We start from the raw sequence: 25,681 nt of genomic DNA on the forward strand, positions 1-25,681 counted from the left end.
ACGGCTCGGCCTGAGCTCCGCCGGCGTGGGGGGGAGGGGGGACGGGTCTAGAAGGAGCCCCTGACCGATGGCTGGATTGCCCAATCTCCCTCACGAGCGGCTCTCCCCAGGAGGGGCGGCCGGGCCCCCCATCCCTGAGTCCCGCCTTTCCTGAGAAGCCCACCCCCGAGACCGAACGGCCAAAAGGAGCCACGTCCTCTCGGATCACGGCTCAGGGAGCTGGTTTCGCCCTCGGGCCACGGGAGCAGCGTGGCCTAACGGACAGAGCACGAGTCCTTGACTCGTCTCTCTCATCCGGCCCACGTATTTCAGTCTGCCCTAAATCCTGTCGGTTCGGCCTTCGCAACGCTCAGATCCGCCCTCTGCTCTCCATCCGAACAGCTACCACGCTAATCCAAGCGCTCATCCTCTCCCGCCTTGATTCCGGCAGCAGCCTCCTAGCTGACCTCCCGGCCTCCTGTCTATCCCCACTCCGACCGACTCCACGGTCCACTCTGCTGCCCGGATCGTTTTTCTACAGAAACGTTCGGTCCACGCTCTCCACCCCTCAAGAACCTCCACTGGTTGCCCATCCACCTCCACATCCAACACGCTCCTCACCACTGGCTTCCAAGCACTCAATCACCTCGCCTCCTCCTCCCTCACTCCCTGCTTTCCTACTTCGACTCAGCCCGCACACTTTGCTCCTCTAATAATAATATTAATGGTATCTGTTAAGTGCTCACTATGTGTCTGAGGAGAAAGAGGAAAAGGGGAGAGACTGTCCTCTGGACTGTAAACTCCTTGTGGGCAGGGAATGTGTCTGTCATATTGCTACGCTGTAGTCTCCCAAGCGCTTCGTAGAAGTGCCCTGAACACAGTAAGAGCTCAATAAATACACCGGATTGACAGAGAGAGAGGGCACGGTGGAGAGAGAGAGAGTGGGGGAAGGAAATGGGAGAGGCAGATGAAGATGGAGGAGGAGCGAGAGAAGGGTGCAGGGACTGGAAGTGAAAAAGAAGGATACAATGAGGAAGAGAACGGGAAACCTAGAAGAAAGGAAGCAGAGAAAAAAAAATGGGAGGAGAAAAGCAAAGCAGACGGGATAGCATGGGAGAGGCAATGGGAGGGAGAAGTTGAGAGAGACAGAGAATGAACGAGAGGAGAGATAGAAAGAGATGGAGGGAGAGAGGGGTGGAGAGAGGGAGGGAGGGAATACGGGAGAAAACAGTGAAGAGACATGGAGAGAAAGAGGCTTGCAAAAAGAAAATCCGAAAGAGAAGCAGGAGATGAAGAGGGAGGGAGAGAGAGGGAAAGAAGGGGGAGAAAAAGAGGTGAGAAAGAGAGAGGGAAAGAAGGGGGAGAAAAAGAGAGGAGAGGAAGAGAAAGAGAGAGGGAAAGAGAGAGGAAAAGAAGGGGGAGAAAAAGAGAGGAGAGGAAGAAAAAGAGGGAAGGAGACGGGGAAGAAGGAGGGAGAGTGGAGGGAGAGGGAGAAAAAGAAAGGAAGAGAAGGGGAGAAGGAGGGAAATAGAGAGGGAGAAATGAGAAATAGGAAGACGGGGAAAGAGAAAGAGGGAGAGAGGAAGAAAGAGGGAAATGAATGGGAGGAAGAGAGGGAGAGAGAGAGGGAAAGAAGGGGAAGGGAGGGAAAGAACGAGGAAGACGGAGGAGAGACGGGCAGAAAGGAAAGAGGGGAGAGAGAGGGAAAGAGAGGGGAGGGAGAGATGAAGAGGGAGGAGAGGAAGAGAGATGAAGAAGAGAAGGGAGAGAGGAGAGGGAGATGGAGAGGGAGAGAGGAAGAGAGGGGAGGGAGAGATGGAGACAGGAAGAGGGAGCGAGGAGTGAGAGGGGAATAGAGAAGGGGATGAAGAGGAAGAGGGGGGAGAGAGAGGAAGAAGGAAAAGGAGAGCTATAAAAGGAGAAGGGGAGAGAAGGGGAGAGAGAGGGAGAGAGGAAGAGATGTAGAGACGGAGAAAGAGACAGGGAGAGAAAGGGGGAGGGGGGGCACCCAGCAGGGAAAGGGAGAAGAGGTGTGTCGGGGGGATGGAGAGAGACCCCCACCACACACACACACACTCTGTCTCGTGGAGGACCGGCGGGGGAGAGCCCAGCGGGCCTGAAGGAGATTCTCGGCCCCACTCCCCGCCGTCCTTACGCTGTGGTCGTGAGCCGCCTTATCGACCTTGACCTCGGGCAGGAAGCGGCCGGGGCCCCCGGGCCCCCCGATGAGGGAGACCACGCCGTTGCAGTCGACGGCGCTGCTGCGCTTGGTGCCGGGCCGCAGGACGGGGAAGATGCGGGAGGAGCGGCTGGCCTGGCTGTAGCCGCTGTAGCCGCTGTAGCTGCTGCGCCGCTCGTGGGCCCGCGCGGGGAGGAAGAGGGAGTCGCGCCGGCCCTCGCTCTCCTCCACCGTGCTGTGCTCGTCGTCGGCGAACTCGTTCTCCGACCCCGGGTCGCGGAAGCGGCCCGGCCCCTTCAGGCTGAACACGCTGCTCTTGCTGTTGTGGCGAGAGAGGAACGGGGAGCCCGGGATGCTGAGCAGGGACTGGGGGCGGTGGGAGGTGGGGAGACACACAGCAGAGACGCCGCACCGTCAATCCATCCGTCGGCCGTCCGTCGGCCTACCTGCCCATCCGCCCTTCCGCCCGCCCGACCGCCCCGCCATCTGTCCGCCCGTCTACCCGCCCATCTACCCATCCGCCCGCCCGCCCGCCCGCCCCACCATCCGCCTACCCCCCCACCCGACCCCCCACCCCCCACGGTCGTGGCTCGGCCTCATGGATTCGTGGATTCGGAGGACCTGGGTTCCGATCCCTCCTCCGCCGCTCGTCTGCCGTGTGACCCCGGGCGAGGTACTAAACTCCTCTGGGCCTCCGTTACCCCATTTGTAAACGGTGGATGACAACCGAGAGACCCACGTGGGACTGTGGCCAACGTGACTAACTTGTATCTACCCCAGTGCTTAGAACGGTGCCCGGCACCTAGCGAGCGCTTAACAGACGCCGTCACAAAGGAGAAGAGGCGCGGGGCGGCACCGAGGGCTCGGGGCCGGACCGTACCTGATTCATGATGGAGAACTTCCTCCCGATCCGGTTGTCGGGCAGCCGGAAGCCCTTCCTTCTCAAGCCGTCCTCCGACTCGGACTTGAACACCTTCTCGTCGTCCCCTTTCTCCTCCCCTTCGGAGAGCTCCTTCTGCTTGCGCTTCCTTCTCCGGTTGCGCCGCTCCTTGGCGCTCTTGGAGCTGAGCTTGGAAATCTCCGAGGAGCTGCGAGACCCCCTGCCGCCGCCTTCTTCTTCCACCGCGTCCTCGGACACCGTCCCGGCCGACGTGGCCATGGCGGCCGCCTGCGGAGGAGGAGGAAGAAGGGGAGAGGGAGCGGGGCGGGATCCGAGACCGGCCGGGGATCATCGGCGCCGAGCTCCGGAGGCGGCAGGCGGAGGGGAAAGGGAGCGGACGGGGAAGGTTGGGGGGAGCGGGGATGGCGGGATGCGCTTTGGGAGACGACTCGCGGGTCCTGCCTGGTTCTCGGGTTTCGCAAGTGGGGCGTCTCAACTCCCGTCTCCGCCCGACACGGCGGCGAAGCAGCATGGACTAGTGGCTAGAGCCCGGGCCTGGGAGCCAGAAGGACCTGGGTTCCGATCCCAGCTTCGCCCCTTGTCTGCTGGGTGACCTTGGGTAAGTCGCTTCACTTCTCTGGGCCTCCGAGGAAAGCGGGGCTTCAGACCGGGAGCCCCAGGTGGGCCAGAGACCGCGTCCGACCTGATCGACGTGCGTCCACCGCGGCAGTCGAAACGGCGCCCGGCACGTGATAAGGGCTTAATAAGCACCATAATTATGATCTACTCCAGCGCTCAGTAGGGTGCCTGGCACAGAGTAAGCCCTTAAATACCATATGAGAGAGAAAAAACACGGGGAGGCCCGGGGCCCAGGCTCTGCTCACATCAGCCGGGACCAATCGAGGCGAGCGTTTCCAGCGCGCAGGGAACTGTACCGGGCACTTCACAGACTGCAGCGCAACAGAGTTGGAAGCGTCCGTCCGTAAGGAGCGTCCGGTCTAGTCGGAAGGGTGAAGGCACCCAGACGCCGTGAGGTAACACTAAGCTGCGATGGGGAGTGACGACTTCACCTATTATTCATTTCTCACGGTGTCTACTGAGCTCGACGGGGGTCAGCTCTGGCCTCGGCGCTGGGCTGGATCCAAGGTCGTCGGGTCGGACGCCGTCCCGGCGGCACGCGGGACTCCCCGTCTAAGCCGGAGGGAGGACGGGGATTGAATCCCCATTTTACAGTTGAGGAAAGTGAGGCCGGGAGGAGTGAAGTGACTTGGCCAAGGTCACCCGGCAGGCAGGTAGTGGAGTCGGGAGGGGAAGCCGGGATTGACTCCAGGCTCGGCCTCTTTCCGCCGGGCCGCGCTGCTTTGGGCCCCAGTGGGAGGCCTTGGAAGAGAGACTCTAAGCTCCCTGTGGGCAGGGCTGACTTCTGCCAACTCCGCCGTACCACAAGAATACTAACTGCGGTATCTGTTGAGCACTTACTATGTCCCAAGCACTGTACTAAGCGCCGGGGTGGACACAAGATCATCAGGTCCCGCTGGGGCTCCCCAACTAAGGCCCAGAGAAGTGAAGTGATAAAACAATAACCCTATTATTACGACGGCGGCATCTGTTAAGCACTTACTCTGTGGCAGGCACCGTACGAGGCACCGGGGCAGATACAGGACGGTCGGGTCGGACCCAGGCCCCGTCCCACACAGGGCTCGCCGTCTCAACCGCCGTCTGACGGACGAGGGAACCGAGGCCCGGACGGGTGAAGCTACCCCTCCGAGGTCGCCCAGCGGGCGCGTGGCCCCACGGGGATTAGAACTGAGGTCCTCCGACTCCCAGGCCCGGGCTCTTCCCACCCGGGCACACCGCCCCCCCCCCCCCCGCTTTCCCCCGGCGCTCAGAACGGTGCTCGGCACCCCGTGGGTGCTCGGCAGATCCGTTCATTCGTTCTATCCTATTTACTGAGCACTTGCTGTACGCGGAGCGCATTCATTCATTCTATCCTATTTACTGAGCGCTCGCTAGGTGCGGAGCACCCAACTAAGCGCTCGCGAGAGGACGACACGTCGATAAGCCGACGCACCTCCCCGACCGCTGCGGGTGCGGAGGCCTGGTCGCCGAAGCCCCGGGGACGGGATGAGCCCAAAGCGACGACCCCCGCCCCCGGCACTGGCTCACCTGGGCCTCCTCCTGCTGTTTCTTCAGCTGCTCCAGCATGGCCTTGAACTCGGCCTCCTTCTGCTCCGCCTCCTCCAGCGTGGCCTGGTTCTGCTCCTCGTAGGCCATGGCCACCACGGCCAGGATCAGGTTGACCAGGTAGAACGACCCCACGAAGATCACCAGGACGAAGAAGATCATGTAGGTCTTCCCGGCGGCACGTAAGGTCTGCGGACGACACGGCCCTTTGCCGCTCATCCGGGGGTCTCCGGGCCGGGAAAACCCCCACCCCCTGCTCCACCCGGCCGACGGGCCCCACCCCCGTGATCCCTGCCTGGGAACTCTCACGACCCCTGGTCCATTCCAAGCGCTTAGTACAGTGCTCTGCACGTGGTAAGCGCTCAATAAATACTATCGAATGATAACTGTGGTCACAATCGGTAGGCACTCGGAGCCGGTCACCGCACAAAGCCCTGGAGCCGGGCAAATCGGGTTGGACGCGGTCCCTGTCCCACGTGGGGCTCGCGGTCTTCGTCCCCATTTTACCGATGAAGCAACCGAGGCCCAAAGAAGTGAAGCGACTTGCCCAAGGTCACCCAGCAGACCAGTGGAGGAGCCAGGATTATCATCATCAGGTCATGTTGCTTCTCTCTGACGCAGACTTCTGGAGAGCAGGGATCGTGCCTACCGGCTCCGCCGTAAGAGCGTCTCCAGAGTGCTTAGTGTAGTTTATTATTTTATATTCATATTCACGTCTGCCGCCCCCCCCACCCCCCGCCCCGGACCGTAAGCTCGTTGAGGGCACGGAGTGTGTCCGTTTATTATTCTCTTATACTCTCCCGAGTGCTTAGTACAGTGCTCTGGACACAGCGAGCGCTGGCTAAATGCCATTGATTGATCTTGAGAGTTAGCTAAGGAAACCAAACCCATTTTTTGTTATTATTAGTAGTAATAATAATAACGATAATGGTATTTGTTAAGCGCTTACCATGTGCCAGACGCTATACCGAGTGGTAGGGCGGATAGCAAGTCACGTCGGACCCAGTCCCTGTCCCACTCGGGGGATCACGACTCAGTCCCCATTTTCCAACTGAGCCAAAGGGAAGGGAAGTGACTAGCCCAGGGTCACGCAGCAGACAAGTGGCGGAGCTGGGATTAGAACCAGGCCCATCCTCTAACCACTATGTCACGCTGCTTCTTTTAGCCACAGAGCCGTAGCTCCCTGAAGATCGACGCTCGCCCGGGCCCGTCTGCTGGACTGGGAGCCCACTGAGGCACCGGGCCGTGTCCCGTTTCCTCTTTCCCAGAGTCCGGAACAGTGCTCTGCACCCAGGAAGCGCTGAAAAAGTCCGATCACTACTTAGGCCCAGCTGGGAAAGTGGCAGGTACCAAGTGCAAAAAACCCAACTCACCCCTTCTCCGGCTGGGACCCCGAGGCCCGGATAATAATAATAAATTCCGGTAGTTGTTAATAATAACGGTGGTATCTGTTAAGCGCTTACTACGTGCAGAGCACTGTTCTAAGCGCTGGGGTCGATACAGGGGAATCAGGTCGTCCCACGTGAGGCTCCCAGTTAATCCCCATTTTACAGACGAGGGAACGGAGGCCCAGAGAAGTGAAGTGACTCGCCCACAGTCGCACAGCTGACGAGCGGCAGAGCCGGGAGTCGAACCCATGACCGCTGACTCCGAAGCCCGGGCTCTTTTCCACCGAGCCACGCTGCAGGGCCCTGTTCTAAACTCCGGGAAAGAGGGAAGAGGACACGGCCCCGTCCCTCAGTGGGCTCCCGGTCTAGCAAACGGGCCCGGGAGACCGTCGATCTTCAGGAAAATACAGCTCCGGGGCTAAAAGTGGTTCAGTGCTTACCAGGAGTCGTTCATTCATTCAATAGTATTTACCGAGCGCTTACTACGTGCGTAGCACCGTAGTAAACGCTTGGAATGGACAATTCGGCAACAGGCAGAGACGCTCCCTGCCCGTCGGCGGGCTTACGGTCTAGTCGGGGGAGACGGACGGAAACGACAGCAATGAATAGAATCAAGGGGACGTACACCTCGTTAATAAAACAAAATAAACGGGGGAATAAAAATATATACAAATGAGCGGACGAGCACGGCGCCGAGGGGAGGGGGAGGGAGAGGGGGAGGAGCAGAGGGAGAGGGGGCTCGGCAGAGGGGAGGCGAAGGTGTCGGGCACCGGCCTCGGTGACCTCATCTGTAAAACGGGGATTAACCGGGAGCCTCACGTGGGACGACCCGACGCCCCTGTATCTCCCCCAGCGCTTAGGACGGTGCTCTGCCCAAAGTAAGCGCTTAACAGAGACCAACATTATTCTAAGCACTGGGGTAGACCGAGGACGGTCGGATGGGACACCGTCTCCGTCCCACGCGGGGCCCGCCGTCCTAATCCCCATTTCCGGGCCCGGGGAAGTGAAGCGGCTTGCCCGAGGTCCCACGGCAGGCGGGTGGCGGGGCCGGGATTAGAACCCGGGTCCTCCTCGCTTTAGAGACCGCCTCCCGGAAGCCCCCCCCCCCCCCGAGCGCCGCCGCCCCCGGGCTGGGCCCTCGGCGCCCAGAGAGACGCTCTGGCCGCCGCCAGCACTCACCAGCTGGTACAGGTTCTCCCAGTAGTCCTGAGTCATGAGGCGAAACAGCGCCAGGAAGGCCCAGCTGAAGGTGTCGAAGCTGGTGTAGCCGTAGTTTGGGTTCCGCCCCGCCTTCATGCACAGGTAGCCCTCGGGGCACTGGCTGGACACGGGACGGGAGAGGGGACGGCCGCTCTGAGGCCCCGGCTCGGAGGCTCACGGCGGCGGGGGAGTCGGGGGCCCCGGGGGGACGGACCCGCCCCCCCCGCCCGCCGCGCGTCGCGTCCCCCCTACCCCCCCCCCGGCCCCCGCCGCGGGCGGACGAGGGACTCACCCAGCGTCGGAGCTGTTCCCGCAGAGCAAAGGGTCCAACATCCCGGGAATCGTGTAAAAATTGGCTGCGAGAGTTGGAAGAGGAACGGAGTTAGAGAAGCGGCGGGGCCCGGGAGTCGGAAGGACCTGGATTCCAATCCCGCCTCCGCTCTCACTCATCCGGTCGCATTCACTGAGCGCTCACTGGGCGCGGGGCACCGCGCTAAGCGCTTGGAAAGTACAGTTCAGCAACAGAGACGATCCCTTCCCGCACCGGGCTTACGGACGCTCTTCCCCGCGCCGACTCCCGGGTGACCTCGGGCAAGGCAGTTCACTTCTCTAGGCCTCAGTTCCCTCATCTGGAAAATGGCGATTAAGACTGCGAGCCCCGTGTGGGCCGCGGGCCGCGTCCGACCCGATTAGGTCCTATCTTCCTCAGTGCTTAGTGCAGTGCCTGGCACCTAGTAAGTTTTTAACAAATAGCGTTAAAGAAGAGAGAGGGAGAGAGAGAGAAATGGGGAGAGGAAGAGAGACGGAGAGAAAGAGAGAGAGAGAGAGAGAGGGTCTAGTGTCCTGCCACAAATTTGGTTTCTCTGGATGCATCTCGGCCAGGTGGAGGCCCCCGGTAATGATTAGAATAATAATAACAGCAATAATAATAACGATAATACTTGTATTGGTTAGGCGCTCACTAGGGGCCAAGCAGGATCCTAAATGCTGGATCCTGTCCCACATGAGGCTCACGACGTAAGGAGGAGGGGGAAAAGGTATCGAATCCCCATTTTGCACTTGAGGGAACTGAGAGGCCCAGAGAAGCGCAGCGGCCGGCCCGAAGTCACACGGCAGGTACGCGGCGGGGCCGCATTGGAACTCGGGTCCCCTGACTCCCAGGGCTGAGGATCTTTCCACTAGACCACCCTGCTTTTCTTAGAGGTGTAGGGGAACCCCGATCACAGTCCTGAGCCCAACCAAGGCCCGGCAGGGCACGCGTCTCGGGGGCGAAGGGCCTCGGACGGCCCCCGCTCGCCGGCCCCCATCGCAGCATCGGTCCCGCGGGGGCCGGAAACACTCCCCTTGCTTCCGTCGGCCTCTCCCAAGTGCTCGGTAAAAGGCGGGTACCCGGGAGGGTGGCGGGGCGTAGCGGAAGGCGCCCCGGCCGAGGAGAGGGAGGGCCCCACGTTTTCATCCCGGCTCCGCCGGGGCTTTTTTCCGCTTTCGGTGGTATTTCTTAAGCGCTTACTATGTACCGGGCGCCGCGATGAGTGCCGGGGTGAACACGAGCTAATCGCGTTGGACGGAGTCCCCATCTCACATGGGGCTCCCAGTCTCAATCCCCGTTTTACAGGAGGGGTAACCGAGGCACAGAGGAGCGCCCGGGGTCACGCGCTGCCCTGCGCCCGACAGATACCCCTTCGGCTGAGCGACTGCGGTGTCAGGCGGGCCAGGTCCGCAGGTGTCGGCCCCGGAGAGGCAATTAAATGGCATCCCCCGAGCGCTTCCGACGGGCGGCTCGGGAGAGTCCGACGCGACCCAGTCGGCGGCCGCGGTCCCCGCCCAGAGTGAGTTTCCAGTCTGGAGAACGGCGGCCCTCCCAGCGGTAGCCGCCGAATCGGCTCTTGCCCTCTGAGCCCCGGCCGCGTCGCGTGCCCCCTCCCTCCACGGACGGTGACCCCCGAGGAGCCCCACGCCGACTTGCCGGAAAATCCTCCCCCTCCCCTTTTCGCAGGTGTCGGCGAAGTGCTTGCTACGTGCCAAGCCCCGTTCTAAGGGCGGGGCAGATACCAGATCATCTCACAGTCCAAGGAGGAGGGAGAACGGGCATCGATAGCCCAGTCGCGCCCGTCTCCCCCTCCAGACGGTCGGCTCATTACGAACCGGGAACGCGTCTGGTAATTAGGGAAGCAGCGTGGCTCGGTGGAAAGAGCCCGGGCTTGGGAGTCAGCGGTCATGGGTTCGACTCCCGGCTCTGCCCCTCGGCAGCCGGGGGACCGTGGGCGGGTCGCTTCACTTCTCTGGGCCTCGGCGACCTCGTCTGGAAAATGGGGATGAACCGTGAGCCCCACGTGGGACGACCCGACGACCCCGTATCTCCCCCGGCGCTTAGAACGGTGCTCTGCGCGTAGTAAGCGCTTAACAAATACGAACGTTATTACTTCTGCTGTGCTGGACTCTCCCAAGTGCTTCGTGCTTAGTAGGGGAAGCGCTCAATAAATTCCATTCATTCAATCGTCGGCTGAATCCCCATTTTACATACGAGGCAACCGAGGCAACGAGAAGCGACTTATCACAGCCGGTGGAGCCAGGCGTGGCTCAGTGGAGAGAGCCCGGGCTTGGCAGCCGTGTGACCGTGGGCGAGTCGCTTCACTTCTCTGGGCCTCAGTGACCTCATCTGTCAAATGGGGTTGAAGACTGGGAGCCTCACGTGGGACCACCTGATTATCCTGCGTCTACCCCAGCGCTTAAAACAGTGCTCTGCACACAGTAAGAGCTTAACACATACCGACATTATTACTATTATTATTGTTATTATTATTAACCCAGGTCCTCCGACTCCCGGGCCCCTGTCCTTTCCGGTAGGCCACGCTGCTCGTCTGCCTCACCCAATCGATCCACTGACGGTATTTACCGAGCGTTTGTGCAGAGCACCGTACTAAGCGCTCGGGAGAGGACGATACAACAGGGGCGGTAGACACGTCCCCTGCCCGCGGTGAGCTTCTGGTCCGGAAGGTCTTCCTCCAGCAGGGCAGGGCGGGCAAAGGAACGGTGCCCGCCTCCCGACCGGGCATTTCTTCCACCCCACGCCAAGCTCGGAGGCCACCCCGGGAGGCCCCGCGCGGTCCGAAGCTCAACACCCACGTCTCGGGGCACCACCTCGGCGACCGCGGGGGGGGGGGTCCCCCCGGCCCCCGGGGGCCGGGAAGGAGCCGGGCCCTCCCCGCTCGGGGCCCCCCGGGCTCCGGGGCCTCCCCCGGCCGGCCCCCCGCCCGCCCGAGCCGCACGCGTGACACCTACAGTCGTTGTTGATGTACTCGTCCCAGTCGAAGCCGCGGGTGCCGTTGTCCAGGAAGCTGTCGTTGAAGCGGATGGGCCAGATGACGCACTTGTTCCTCAGGTTCCCCATGAACAGCTGGAGCCCGATGAGGGCGAAGACGCTGAGGCAGAACACCGTCAGGATCATCACGTCCGACAGCTTCTTCACCGACTGGATCAGGGCTCCCACGATGGTCTTCAGGCCTGGGGTGGGAAGGGGAGGACGGGGCCGTCCGGGTTCTTGCCTGGCCGCCCCACCCCCGCCCCAAATCGCCGCCGACCTGCCCCGTTTGGGCTCGGGCCCGGGGGAATGGGGCGGGGTCTTTCTTCTCGCCCAGTGGCCCGGGGAGATCAACGGAGGCGGCGGTAGGGATGGGGAGGGATGGCAACGATCCGTTTCCCGGAGCACGGGGGGGGGGGGTGTCCCCGGGGGTCGTGACTTCCCGGGGTTCGGGAACCGTCCCGCGACCTCACCCCGCCCCGCTCTGCCACTTGTCGGCTCCGTGACCTCGGACGAGTCGCTTTACCTCCCCGAGCCTCGGTCCCCTCATCTGTACAGTGGGGATTAAGACGGTGAACCCCGTGCGGGACAGGGACCGCGTCCCACCTGATTACCTTGGATCTACCCCAGCGCTAAGCCCAGCAGCGGGACACTGCAAGCGCTTAAATACTCCAGGGAAAAAAACAACCGGTCTCCTCGTGGGCCCGACGGGGATAACGACCTTCCCGGGTGGCCCGGGGAAGGCGAGGGGGGCACGGCAGCAGACCGGAGGGTGACGATGCCTGGACTGGGGAGGGGAAGGGAAGGGAAGGGAGGGGACTCATCCTTTGCTCCCTCCTCTCCGGATCCGGCTCCCCCCTCGAGATCACCTACGGCCTTAGGTGGGTCCCCTTCGATATTCACCCCATCTCCGGCCCCGCAGCGCTCCCGTCCGCATCCCGATAATTTCCCATTTCCCCCTACGTGTAATTTAATCAACCGGCCGTATTTAACGAGCGCTTACCGGGTGCGGAGCACCGTACTAAGCCCTCGGGAGAGTGCAAGAGTTAGCAGACACATTCCCCGCCCACAGGGAGCTCGCCGTCTTGTCCGTCTTCCCCCGTGGACCGCGAGCTCTCTGTGGGTAGGCACGGCATCGGCCGACTCCACTGTCCCGTACTCTCTCAAGCGCTTAGTCCAGGGTTCCGCACGGAGTAGGTGCTCGAAAAACACCACCGACCGACTCACCGGCTTCGGCGGATTGTATCTCCGGGGAAGAACGTGGAAGGGGAAGGAGATGGGGTGCGGGGAGTGTCATTTCTTTAAAATGGTACCCGTTGAGCGCCAACTACATGCCAAGCCGCTGTTCGAAGCGCTGGGGTAGATACAAGATCATCGGGTTGGACCCCGGCCCCGACCCACGGCGGGGGGGGGGGGGGTGTCACCGTCTTAATCGCTCGAATCCCGGCTCTGCCACTTGTCAGCTGTGTGACTGTGGGCAAGTCCCTTCTCTGTGCCTCCGTGCCCTCACCCGTAAAATGGCGATGAAGACCGGGAGCCTCACGTGGGACGGCCTGAACGGTGCTCTGCACATAGTAAGCGCTTAACAAATACCAACGTTTTTTTTTTAAATCCCCGTTTTCCAGATGAGGTCACTAAGGCCCTGAGAAGTGACTTTCCCGTGGCAGAACCGGGATTAGAACCCAGGTCCTGCCGACTCCCGGGCCCGGGCTCTCTCCACCGGGCCCCGCCGGTTCGCTGATGCTCCTGAACGGGGCTAAAAGAAAGGCGGCTGCGGCACTCGGCGGCTAATCGATTCTGCAACGTCCTTCTCTCTCTTCCTTTAGCGGTCCTGTCCTTCCCTCTCTCCTCCCCTCCTCCCCCTCCCCTTCGTCCCCTCTCCCCTCCAGCTGAAGGACACCTGGCTCACGCTCAGCTTCCTCTGACCGTCTTTCCCCACGGCTCCCGTTACGCGTGGGGGAGGGTTTCGGGGCCGTTTCCGCAGGTCAGTGGCCTCTGCAGTCACGTGGCCAGTGGGCTGGCGGCGGCGCGCTCTTGGCTGGGTGACCCGGAGACCGGCGGGGCCTCGCTGGGGGGCTCGGGGCCGGGGGGGGGGGGTCCCGGCCACCATCCCGGAGGGGAATGGAGGTCACGAGAGCCGGGGGAGGGCGGGCGATCCCCATCTATCTAGGAATCGATCAATACTTACCGAGCGCTTCCTGGACGCGCGGCACTGTGCTAAGCGCTTAAGAGAAGCGGCGAGGACTAGTGGATAGAGTCCAGGCCCGGGAGACAGAAGGACCGGGATTCTAATCCCCGTTCCACCGGCTGCCTGCCGCCCGACCTCGGGCCAGACGCTTAACTTCTCCGTGCCTCGGTGACCTCATCCGTGAAATGGGGATTGAGACTGGGAGCCCCATAGTGGGACAGGGACTGCGTCCGCCCTGATTAGCTGGTATCTACTCCAGTGCTTAGTACGGTGCCTGGCGCATAGCAAGTGCTTAACCGAGACCATTAAAACGAAGAGGAAGGGATGAGGGAGGCCCTTCTCGCCACCGACCCCTCGTCCCCGTCCCGCCTCGGGCCTGGATCGCCCTCCCTCCTCATATCAGAGAAGCAGCGTGGCTCCGTGGAAAGAGCCCGGGCTTTGGGATCAGAGGTCATGGGTTCGACTCCCGGCTCTGCCGCTTGTCAGCCGGGTGACTGCGGCCAAGTCGCTTCACTTCTCTGGGCCTCAGTTCCCTCATCTGTAAAATGGGGCTGAAGCCTGTGAGCCCCACGTGGGACACCCTGATTCCCCCGTGTCTCCCCCGGCGCTCAGAACAGTGCTCTGCACGTGGTGAGCGCTCAACACGTACCGACACTATTATACCCGACAGGCGACGACCCTCCCGTCTTCGAAGCCTTACTGAAGGCACCTCTCCTCCGAGAGGCCTTCCCCGACTAAATCCTTCTTTCCCTTTCTCCCGCTCTCTTCCGCATCGCCTTGACGCGCTCCCTCCATCCATCCCCCCGCCCTGTCCCACGGCACCGATGTACGTATCCGTAATCCTATTTTTATTTATGTCTTTCTCCCCGTCTGGGCTGGGGGCTAACTGCGCGCGGGAAATGTAGGTTCTATTGGACTCCCCCAAGCCCTTACTACAGTGCTCTGCGCACAGTAAGCGCTCAGTAAACGGGGATGAAGACTGCGAGCCTCACGTGGGACAACCTGATGACCCTGGAACTACCCCAGCGCTCAGAACAGTGCTCTGCACCTGGTAAGCGCTTAACAAATACCAACATTATGATGATTAAATACAACTGGCTGACCGACCGTCCCTTTACCCGGACAGAACTGACCTGAGGAGTCAGAGGATCGTAGGAAAGACCACAGTTGGAGAGCAGCTTTGACATCTGCCTCCCAATAAGATAAAATAAATAAACGGTGGTATCTGTTAAGCGCTTACTATGCAAAGCACTGTTCTAAGCGCTGGGGGAAACAAGGTGATCGGGTTGTCCCTCGTGGGGCTCACGGTCTTAATCCCCATTTTACAGATGAGGTAACTGAGGCACAGAGGAGTGAAGCGACTTCATACGGTCACACAGCTGGCAAGCGGCGGGGTCGGGACTCGAACCCATGAACTCGGACTCCCAAGCCCGGGCTCTTCCCCACCGCTAGAACGGACGCTCCTCGTGGGCGGGGAACCTGTCGCTTCCTCGTACTTCCAGAGCACCCAATTCCCCGCCCTTAGCGCTTAGCACGGTGCTCTGCAGACGGCGAGCGCCCAATAAATGCGATCGAACGAACGAGCCAAAGTGCGCCGCGCCCAACGGGCCCGCGATAAACGCGGTCGGTATTACCGTCCCGCTCCGGGGTCCGGAGGCTCTCGGCCAGGTGGGGTCCCGGGGGCCCTTCCGACCCCGAGCGACCGTACGCGCCCCTCGGTCCCCGCCCCCGGGGGCCCGGTCGGCCGGTTAGCGCGCCCCGGGGCTCCACCCCCTCGCCTCCCTTCAACCTGGACAACCGGCCGGCTTCCGAAAGCCGAGGGCGGCGGGTGGTGAGGGGACGGGCGGGGGGCATCCCCTAAGCGCCCGCGTTTGAGATAGCGGGGGCCGGGGGGCGGGGGGCGGGCCCGCCCGCCGGCGACGCGGCGGCTCACCCGGGATGACGGAGATGGTCTTCAACGCTCGCAGAACTCTGAACGTTCTCAGCGCCGAGACGTTCCCCAGGTCGACGAACTCCGTCACGTACCTGCGGGGTGGGGAGGAGGCGCAAAACACACGGTGACAAAGACGCGGAGGAGAGAAGCCACCTCGACGGAACAGGGAAGGAACGCGACGGCACGCTGACGCCCACCCCGTGGGGGGCACGTCTCGGCTGCCGATTCTGTCGGGGCATCCTCTCCCCGGCGCTCGGCAGAGGGCTCCGCACGTAGGAAGCGCTCGACGGATACCACCCATCGATTACCGAAACTGCTCTCGGAGCCCCCGTGAGGGCACGGTGCTGAGACACCACCCGGGTCAGTGAATTCTGTCCTACGCCTGCAGGATCAAACCAGAATGAGCATTTACTCGGTACCGCCCAGCAGGGGACGGGGGCTACCAAGAAGCACCTTTAACGTCTTCTCATTTGGAAATTAAAGGGGTCCCGGGGATAATCGGGTGGGACCCGGTCCCCGTCCCGCATAGGGCTCCCGGTCTCAAGCCCCATTTTCCAGACGAGGTAACGGAGGCCCAGAGAAGTGAACTGACCCGCCCGAGGTCACCCGGCGGACAAGCGGCGGAGCCGGGATCAGAACCCAGGCCCTTCCGACGCCCAGGCCCGGGCCGCTTCTCTCCCCGCGGACACGGGAGCCCGAGCTCCTTTGGCCTCGGAGGGAACCGAGGGGCCAGACCTATTTCTCTCTGAGTCTTCCCCCAGGGATCCGTCAAACGAGCGCGGGGCAGGGATAGGCCGAGTCGGGATCGGCTGCCGGCGGATCTGAGATCCGTCCCTCCTACGGGGGGGGGGGGGCTGGGGGGGGGCACGCTTGAGGAGGGGCAACTGGGATCGCCTATCCCGGCAATCGATTCCGTAATCGTGGGGTCCCCGTGTACCCGGCTTTCGGCGGGGGGACTGGACCCGCGGACGCCGGGTCCGCAGGAGAACCCCAGGCCCCCCTTCCGGATCTGCAGACGCTCATTCGGTTTCTCCGATCACCTGAGGGGGAGAGGGAGGATCGACAGGCCAAAGCGGCCCCGGCCACGGGGTCCCCCCGGAGCCCCGAGAAGACCCGCCGCCCGGGCCCCGCGGTTCCCCCGCCTCCTCCTCCCTGACGCTTTCCGGGTCGGACCGGAGCCGAGCCGTCCCGTCCGGACGGTTTCCCCGTGGCCGGCCCGACCCGACCCCCGGCCGGTCGGTCCTCCCTCCCCTGGTCAGATGGTCAGAGAAATCAAACGGGCGTCCGTCCTGAGCACCTGGGAGAGTCCAAAGGAGGGGCAATAACACCCCCGGGGACGGGGACCGTGTCCGACCCGATTCTCTTATCTCAATCCCAGCGTCTAGTAGGGTCCCTGGCACACGGTGAGCACTTAACTGCTTACTACGGTGTTTCCAGAGCACTGTACCGAGTGCCCGGAGGCACTCGGTACAGCATGCGCTTCAGAGGTACCACTATCACCTGCGTGCAGGGCACCGCGCTGAGCGCCCGGGAGAGTCCGATACAGGGTCCGGAGGGGAGGCGAGCCCGGGAAGCGGATGGGGGAAAACTCACGCCATCATGATGACGCTGAAGTCCAACCAGTTCCACGGGTCTCGGAGGAAGGTGAAGCCGTCTATGCAGAAACCCCTCGCGATGATCTTCACCAGCGATTCGAACGTGTAAATCCCCGTGAACGTGTACCTGGCCCGGAAAGCCACGGCTCAGCGCGGGCCGCCGCCCCCGCCCCGGGGGGGACGAGGCTCGGGTCGTTTCAAGGACTCGAATGGGACGGAGGGGCCGCATCTGAACTCCGTTCTCCGCCGAGGGGAGGAGGGAGGGGGAAACGGCGACCGGCGGCACGTGGTCCCCGGGGGGCCACGTTCCGTCAGTGGGTATTCGGCTTCCACCGAGGCCCTCGGTACGGTAGGAGCTCAATGAACGCCAGCGATGATAATCGTCGTCATCACCAGCCGTGTCCGTTAAGCGCCTGCTACGTGCGGGGCACTGTTGGAAGCGCTGGGGTAGACACGGGATAGGTTGAACACAGTCCCACACGGGGCTCCCTGTCTCCCCGTCTCACGGATGAGGGAACTGAGGCCCGGAGAAGTGATCCGCCCGAGGTCACGCGGCAGACAGGCGGCGGGGCCGCGATTAGAACCCGTGACCTTCCGACGCCCGGGCCCTATCCATCGGGGCACGCCGCTTCGGATGACGGAGGACTTGGGAGAGGCGACGGCCCTGAAACTCCGGGGGGGGGGGGGGGGGGGGGGCCGGGGAGGTGAAGGGGAGGGGGCCGGGAGGGCCCAGGGGAGGGGGAAGGGGGCTCGGGGAGGGGGGTCCCCAGAGTGGGATGAGCGATGGCTCGGGGTCCAGAGGTTCGACACGCCCTCCGCTTTGTGGCATTTGCCTTTATCGCCGTATTCTACCTTCCCAAACGCTCAGCGCAGTGCTCTGCACACGGTAAGCACTCGACAAATACCACCGAATCTGACTTGGCCCACCGGGGCCCCGGAGGGAACCGGGGGCGGGGGGGGGGCGTTAGCCTTTCCCTTCCCATCCGGGACGACGGGGCCCCGTCCGATATCTCTACATCACGTTATAAATTATTTATTTCTATTATTTCTTTTTAATACCCCGCCTGGACTGGATGCCCCTCGTGGGCAGGGCCCAACTCCGCTGAATCGCCCTCTCCCGAGTGCTTAGCACACTGCCCTGTACGCTCTAGGCACTCAGTAAATATCATCGGTACGTGCGGGCCAGTGGACAGAGCCCAGATCTGGGAGTCAGAAGGAGCTGGGTGCTAATCCCGGCCTCCGCCACGGGTCTGTTGAGGGCCTCGGTTCCCTCAGCTGACAAACGGGGAGACGGCGAGCCCGCCGGGGGACGCGGAATCCGCTTAGCTCGTATCTACCGCGGCGCGCGGTTCAGTGCCCGGGCACACAGGAGGCGCTCAACGGACATCGTTCTGAAAAGGATTAATCCGACGCGGCCGCCCGCCCGCCGGCGCCCAAGTTCCTCTCTCCCATCGGTCCCCCGGGGCTCGGTCGGAGAGGAAGGCCTGACGGTTTTCCTGGGGGATGGAGGTGGGAGAGGCCCCATCTCCCCGTCTACTTAATTAACTAATGACAGCTTAGACGGCGAGCCCCACGCGGGCCGGGGGCCGGGTCCCATCCGATCACCCCTCCACCCACCCCGGCGCTCAACACGGGCGCCCGGCACGAGGCGAGCGCTCGGCCGACAAAAGAAACGGAAGGGGACTACTCACTCCACGTTCTTCGACCATTCGGGGGGGTTACTGAAGGTCATGAAGACGCAGTTGGTCAAGATCGTGCACATGATGATCATGCTGAACACTGTGCCGAGGAGTCAAGGAAGAGGTCTCCGGCCTCGGGGGGCCGCCCTCCCCGCGCCCCCCGCCGAGGGCGGACGGGCGGGAATCGACGGCCTCTGCCGCCGGGACGGCCGGCCGAGCGCCCGCCCGCGAGAGGCCGCGGCGGCTGATCCGGGGGGCCGCGTGGACCGACGGTGGGCGCGGGGCTCCCGCCTGGATGGACGTCCGTCTGGGCTGCGACCTCAGGTCTCTTTTAACTGCTCCGGGCCCACAGTCTCCTCACCTGGAGATCCGACCCCCGATCCCCCTCGCCCCGTGAGCCCCACGCCGGGCGGGGACCGCGTCCGGTGGGACCGTGCCCGGCTCGGCGCTTAGCGCGGCGCTCCCCGGAGGCCGCGATGACCGCCTACCGGCACCACGGCCTCCGAGCGTCTGGGCTTCGGAGTCAGAGGTCGTGAGTTCGACTCCCGGCTCTGCCGCTCGTCAGCTGCGTGACCGTGGGCGAGTCGCTTCACTTCTCCGTGCCTCGGTCCCCTCGTCTGTAAAACGGGCGTTAGAAGTGTGGGACAACCTGATCCCCCTCTATCTCGCCCGGCGCTCAGAACGCGCTCGGCACCTAGCAGGCGCTTAACGGATACCAACATCGTTATTATTATTATTATTATTATTAAAAACCAGGGTGGTGACTGCGATCCGGTGCCTCCTATGGGCCAAGCGCTCTTCTAAGCGCTGGGGTGGACAGGAGTTCATCACGTCAGACACAGCCCCTGGCCCCTGGGGAGGGAGGACAAGCCAGGAATCTCCACTCTGCTGAGGAGGAAACTGAGGCCTAGAGGGGGGAAGTGACTTGTCCAAGGTCACCCAGCAGGCGAACGGCGAAACCAGGACGAGAACCGCGGTCCTCTTTCCATTGGGCCGCGCCGCTCCTCGACCGCCGCCGGCTACTTTCGCGGGCGCCTCTCCGACGGCTTCCCCGCTCGGATTTCCGGAGATTCGCGGGGTAAGCGGGAAGGGGGGTGGGGGGGGTGGGGTCGTTACAGCTGGAGGCCCGACCGCAGGGGTCCCACGTCAACGAGACGCTCCCGGCACCGGGAGAGTCCCGCACCCAGCCAGGTCCCTCGGAAGTCAAAGCCCAGGCGTCCCGAGCGACCCCGGATCGAAGAGACCCCGTTTCCCCAGGCTGAGCTCCAATCCACCCTTCCCCCTGCCGGGGGGGGCCGGGGGGGCCCGGGCTTCCGAAACCCCCCCGAGTCCCTCCCGGCCCCCTCGCCGAAAAGGATATGAATGTATCAGAATTTTAATAGCTATTCTCCGCAACAGGTTAAAGGGACTTAAAATATACAAGGCAGGCGTGGCACTGAATCGGAAGAGCGTCTTCCCTCTGTTTAGCACTACGAAGGTCTGCGGAGAGAGAAAGGGAGAGAGAGGGCAGAGAAACGATTAGGTCCGGACAGCCGACGTCACGCACGCGGGTAAAATCTGGATCGCGCCTAGCTCGTGATTTAAGCCCTAACCCCTGTGCATGATAACGGTGGCATCTGTTAAGCGCTTACTACGTGCGGAGCACTGTTCTAAGCGCCGGGGTGGACGCGGGGTCATCGGGTCGTCCCCCGCGAGGCTCCCGGGCTTCACCCCCGTTTACGGATGAGGGAACTGAGGCTGACGAGCGGCGGGGCCGGGATTCGAATCCACGACCGCTGGCTCCCAAGTCCACTGAGCTCTACCGCTGCCCCTCCAGCCCCTTCTCCTTCTCAACAATAATAATAACTGTGGTACGTGTTAAGCGCTCACCAGGCCCCAGACTCTGTACTGAGCGCCGAGGCAGATCCAAGCTAATCGGGATGGACACGGTCCCCGTCCCCCGTGGGGCTCGCCGTCTTAACCCCCATTTTCCAGATGAGGTCAGCGAGGCCCAGAGAAGCCAAGTGACCCGTCCGAGGTCACACGGCAGACGAGCGGCGGGGCCGGGATTGGAACCCGGGTCCTTCTGACTCCCGGGCCCGGGCTCCAGCCACCGGGTCGCGCCGCCTCTCTACCTACTGGATGTCAGTCAGTCGATGACATTCATTAAGTCCCTGCAGAGCACGGCATCACGAGCTCGGGGGAGCGCAACAACAGTGATAACAGTGCCGGTATTCGTTAAGCGCTTACTCTGTGCCGAGCACCGTTCTAAGCGCTGGGGGGGATACGGGGTCATCGGGTGGTCCCCCGCGGGGCTCACGGGCTTCATCCCCATTTGACAGACGAGGTCACCGAGGCCCAGAGAAGTGAAGTGACCCGTCCACAGTCGGCTGGCGAGTGGCGGAGCCGGGATCCGAACCCACGCCCTCTGACTCCCAAGCCCGGGCTCTTTCCACTGAGCCTCGCTGCTTCTCTTAATAGTGTAATAATAATAACGATGCCGGGATCGGTTCAGCGCTTACTACGTGCAGAGCACCGTTCTAAGCGATGATACGGGGGCATCGGGTCGTCCCGCGTGAGGCTCACGGTCACGCAGCTGACGGGCGGCAGAGCCGGGAGTCGAACTCATGACCTCTGGCTCCCAAGCCCGGGCTCTTTCCACTGAGCCGCGCTGCTTCGCTTAATGGTGTAATCGCTCGATCAGTGGTATTTATTGAGCGCTCGCTCACTGCGTGTCAAACACTGGTCTGCGCGCTGGGCCAGGAACAATTTAAGTACGCGGGGCTCGCGGTCCAGGTAGGAGGGAGAACACGTAGCCCCATTTTACGTTCGCGGAAACCGAGGCCCAGAGAAGTGAGGCGGCCCCCCCCCCCCCCCCCCCCCCGGGGATCAGAACCCGGGTCCTTCCGTCTCCGGGGCCCACGCGCTCCCCGCCGGGACAGGCCGCTTCTCCCGCTGGAAATTTCACGGGATGAACTCGCTTCTTTCCGGAGGAGGCGGCCTGCCGCCCTCCGCTTCTCCTCTCGGGAGGAGACGGAAGCGGGCCGGGAGCTTCCCGTCAAGCAGCGTGGCTCAGTGGAAAGAACCCGGGCTTGGGAGTCCGAGGGCACGGGCCCGAACCCCGGCTCGGCCGCTCGGCAGCCGGGGGACCGTGGGCGAGTCGCTTCACTTCTCCGGGCCTCGGCTACCTCGTCTGGAAAATGGGGATTGACCGCGAGCCTCACGTGGGACGACCCGACGACCCCGTACCTCCCCCGGCGCTTAGAACGGTGCTCGGCGCGTAGGAAGCGCTTAACGAATACCGACATTGCTACGACGGACGGGCCCGGGCCGGGGGGGGCGATGGCCAGTCGACCCATCGACGGCGTCCGCGGCTTCGAGACCGAAGCCCCCGGCGGGAAGACCCGGTGTCCGGCGGCGGCCGGTCTGGGCCCCCTCGATGCCGCCCGGGTTCATCCCGACGGGGCCAGGGCGGGGCCGGCGGCGGGTGTGAGGTGGCCACGCTCGCCGGCCAGAACCCGGTCCGACTCCCCGGGGACCGGGGCGCTCCGGCGCCGGTCTCCGACGGAAACCCCCCGGCAGCCCGTCGGGACGGACCACTGGCCCGGGAGCCGGGGGGTCATGAGTTCTAATCCCGGCTCCGCCACGTGTCTGCCGGGTCACCTCACTTCCCCGGGCCTCGGGGCCCCCTTCCGGAAAACGGGGGGTCGAGACCGCGAGCCCCGTGGGGGACGGGGACCGTGTCCGACCCAATCTGCACGTCCCGGCGTTCGGTACGGGGCCCGGCGCCGAGGAAGCGCTCAACGAACACCACGATTATTATTAGGATCTCATCCCCTCCCGCCAGTCCGCCCACGGCTCCGACCTTCTCCCCCGCGGGCCTCGACTCCCGTCGACCACTTGCCCGGGACCCGGGTTCTCGTCCCGGCTCCTCCGCTTCTCCGCTGCGTGAGGCCGGGCGAGTCGCGTAACCTCCCTGTGCCTCGGTGGCCTCGAGTGGGGATTCGATCCCGGTCCTCCCTCCTACTCGGATCGACAGCCTGAGAAGCGGCGTGGGCCCGTGGCTCGGTGGAGAGGGCCCGGGCTTCGGAGTCAGGGGTCACGGGTTCGACTCCCGGCTCTGCCGCTCGGCAGCCGGGGGACCGTGGGCGAGTCGCTTCGCTTCTCTGGGCCCCGGTGACCTCGTCTGGAAAATGGGGATTGACCGTGAGCCTCCCGTGGGACCACCCGGTGACCCCGTATCTCCCCCGGCGCTCAGAACGGTGCTCTGCACATAGTGAGCGCTTAACCGATACCGACATCATTATTATTATGGGCCCCGTGGATAGAGGCACGGGCCTCTGAGTCAGAAAGTCACGGATTCCAGTCCCGGCTCTTCCGCCGGTCGGCTGCGTGGCCTTGGGCAAGTCATTTCACTCCTCTGGGCCTCAGTCACCTCAATGGAGGTTCCACTGAGCCACGCTGCTTGAGCGCTTACTGTGCGCAGAGCACCGTACTAAATCACCTCCTTCAGGGGGCCTTCCCCGACTAAGCCCTAATCTCCCCTACTCAGAGAAGCAGCGCGGCTCAGCGGAAAGGGCCCGGGCTTGGGAGTCGGAGGTCGTGGGTTCGAATCCCGGCTCGGCCACCTGGCAGCTGTGGGACCGTGGGCGAGTCGCTTCACTTCTCTGGGCCTCGGTTCCCTCATCTGGAAAACGGGGATTGACCGTGAGCCTCACGTGGGACGACCTGATGACCCTGTATCTACCCCAGCTGCCCACGGTAAGCACTTAATAAATACCAACATTATTATTATTATTATTATTATTAAAATGGGGATTCACTGTGAGCCTCACTGTTAGTAAGCGCTTAACAAATACCAACATCATTATTATTCTTCTTAGCCTCACGTGGGACAACCTGATCACCCTATATCTACCCCGGCGCTTAGGACGGTGTTCTGCACATAGTGAGCGCTTAACAGATACTTAACGTCTCCGGGCCTCAGTTCCCTCACCTGGAAAACGGGGATTAAGACTGTGAGCCTCACGTGGGACGACCTGATTACCCCGCGTCTCCCCCGGCGCTCAGAGCAGTGCTCTGCACATAGTAAGCGCTTAACAAATACCAACGTTATTATTATTATTATTATTATTATTATATACTTGGATCGGTCTCCTTTAAGCATTTGATTTTTCACCCTCCACCCTACCGCGCTTCGGCCCTTATCCCTAACTTCTTTTAACGTCTGCCTCCCCCTTTAAACCGTGAGCCCGTGGCGGGCGGGGAAGGCGTCTCCCGGTCGACTCCCCAGCGTCTAGTACAGTGCTCTGCACCCGGTGAGCCCTCGCTAAATACCGCTGTTCGACGTGAATGGCCCTCCCAAGGTTTCGCGGGCCCAGGACGACCACTCGGACGTAGTCCCCGGAGTCCTAACCAACCGATCCATCGACGGGACTTACCGAGCGCCTACCGGGTGCCCAGTGCTAAGCGCTCAGGAGAGGACAAGATAACGGGGACAATACGTAGCAGACCCGATCCCCGCCTTCGACACGCTTACGCGTTCGCTCAGTCTCCCGCTCACTCGGCGGGAGAAAAGATCGGACTCGGGAGGCGAAGGCTTAAAAAACAAAACGAGACCCCCCCTCCCATCCCCAACTCGTGGATAATACGCGACACGGAGGATTCACTCACGGATCACGGAAAACATCAACCGTTTCGATATTCAGCCCGGCAACGCTTACAGTAACAGTCCGAATCCCGGCCCTGCCACTCGTCGGCTGTGTGACTGCGGGCAAGTCGCTTCGCTTCTCCGTGCCTCAGTTCCCTCGTCGGTCAAATGGGGATGAAGACTGGGAGCCCCACGAGGGACGACCTGATGACCCTGGATCTCCCCCAGCGCTCAGGACGGTGCTCTGCACATAGTAAGCGCTTGACAGATACCGTCGTTATTACTGTTAATAATAACGATGACGGGATTCATCAAGCCCTTACCGTGGGCCAGGCACTGCGGTGGATGCAGGCAAATTGGGTTGGACGCGGTCCCTGACCCACGTGGGGCTCACGGTCTCGATCCCCATTTTACAGAGGAAGGGACTGAGGCACGGAGAAGGGAAGGGACTCGTCCTAGGCCGCACAGCTGACGGGTGGAGGCAGAATTAGAACCCGCGACCTCCTGACTCCCAGGCCTGCGCCCTATCCACTACGCCGCTTCTTACTACGCCACGCCACTCTCCTGTTTCCCCTCTCCACAGTCTCCGTAATCGGAGAGGCGGCGTGGCTCGGTGGAAAGGGCACGGTTTCGAGTCCCGGCTCGTCGTGGACGGGGAGCGTCCCGTTCACCGTCCCGCCGCCCTCTCCCGAGCGCTCCGGCCAGCGCTCGGCGCACGGTGAGCGCTCACTGACCGCGTCCGACCCGATCAGCCCGTCCCCACCCCATCGCTTAGTCCGGCGCCCGGCACGTCGCGGGCGCTTCACCAATACCACGCTGATTGACGAGCACGACTGACGGATTGACCCCGGGATGCCTAGCGTGGCGAGCGCTCGGTAAATCGCACCGGGCGACCCATCGCCCGCGCGGGCGAGAGTCCCGTCCCCCCCCCGCCCCCGGCCCCCACTCACTTTCTGCGTCAAATAGTAGGGGTCGAAGTCCTCGAGGGGCACGGCCACCAGGCCCTGCGGGATGTCGCCGTAGATGAAGGGCAAGCTCTTGCCGGCCTCCAGGTCGCTGTTGGGCTTGGGCTTGCTGTCCTCGTCGTCGTCCCGGTGGCTGCTGTCGGGCTTGGGCGGCTTCTTGACCTTGTCCTCGGCGATGCGCTTCTCGATGTTGGCCAGGGACTCCGGGGTGAAGGGCTTGAAGCTGTCGGGGCCCGGGGGTGCGAGCAGCCGGCCCGCCATCTTCTCATCCTGCGGCAGCCTCCGTCAGTGAGCGGCGGGCGGACGGAGCGCGGCCGGGCCCGGGCGGATCCTGGGGAAGGGGACGGACCGCCCGCCCCGTCAGTTCCCCGCCGCTGGAGCGCGCGGACCCGGGGGGGGCGAGATCGTCAGGTCGGGCACGGTCCCCGTCCCGCACGGGGCTCACGGTCTAAGCATTTATCTGTTTATTTTTATTAACGTCCGTCTCCCCCTCTAGACTGGGAGCTCACCGCGGGCAGGGATACGTCTGTCGTTACGTCGTCCCCTCCCAACCGCTCGGCACGGTGCCTCGCACCCCGTAA

General features: G+C 62.9%; 1 protein-coding gene across 3 annotated transcripts in view; it reads right to left on the bottom strand.

Moving 5' to 3' along the window:
• The window catches only part of SCN8A (sodium voltage-gated channel alpha subunit 8), a 63,244-nt gene extending 37,816 nt beyond the window's left edge, over positions 1–25,428 (bottom strand). For all 3 annotated transcript variants that reach the window (XM_029072955.2, XM_029072954.2, XM_029072953.2), the window contains exons 1-11: positions 25,086–25,428; positions 19,867–19,985; positions 18,519–18,608; positions 16,826–16,954; positions 15,233–15,324; positions 11,093–11,314; positions 8,103–8,166; positions 7,790–7,931; positions 5,205–5,411; positions 3,039–3,326; positions 2,135–2,524 (exon numbers count right to left, since the gene is read on the bottom strand). In XM_029072955.2, the coding sequence (XP_028928788.1) occupies positions 2,135–2,524; positions 3,039–3,326; positions 5,205–5,411; positions 7,790–7,931; positions 8,103–8,166; positions 11,093–11,314; positions 15,233–15,324; positions 16,826–16,954; positions 18,519–18,608; positions 19,867–19,985; positions 25,086–25,361 (2,019 nt within the window). In that variant the 5' untranslated portion in view covers positions 25,362–25,428. The remainder of the gene's footprint in view (positions 1–2,134; positions 2,525–3,038; positions 3,327–5,204; positions 5,412–7,789; positions 7,932–8,102; positions 8,167–11,092; positions 11,315–15,232; positions 15,325–16,825; positions 16,955–18,518; positions 18,609–19,866; positions 19,986–25,085) is intronic.
• Positions 25,429–25,681: the final 253 nt, after the last annotated feature.

This window comes from Ornithorhynchus anatinus, chromosome 10 (assembly GCF_004115215.2).
Source record: "Ornithorhynchus anatinus isolate Pmale09 chromosome 10, mOrnAna1.pri.v4, whole genome shotgun sequence".
Taxonomy (NCBI): Eukaryota; Metazoa; Chordata; class Mammalia; order Monotremata; family Ornithorhynchidae; genus Ornithorhynchus; species Ornithorhynchus anatinus.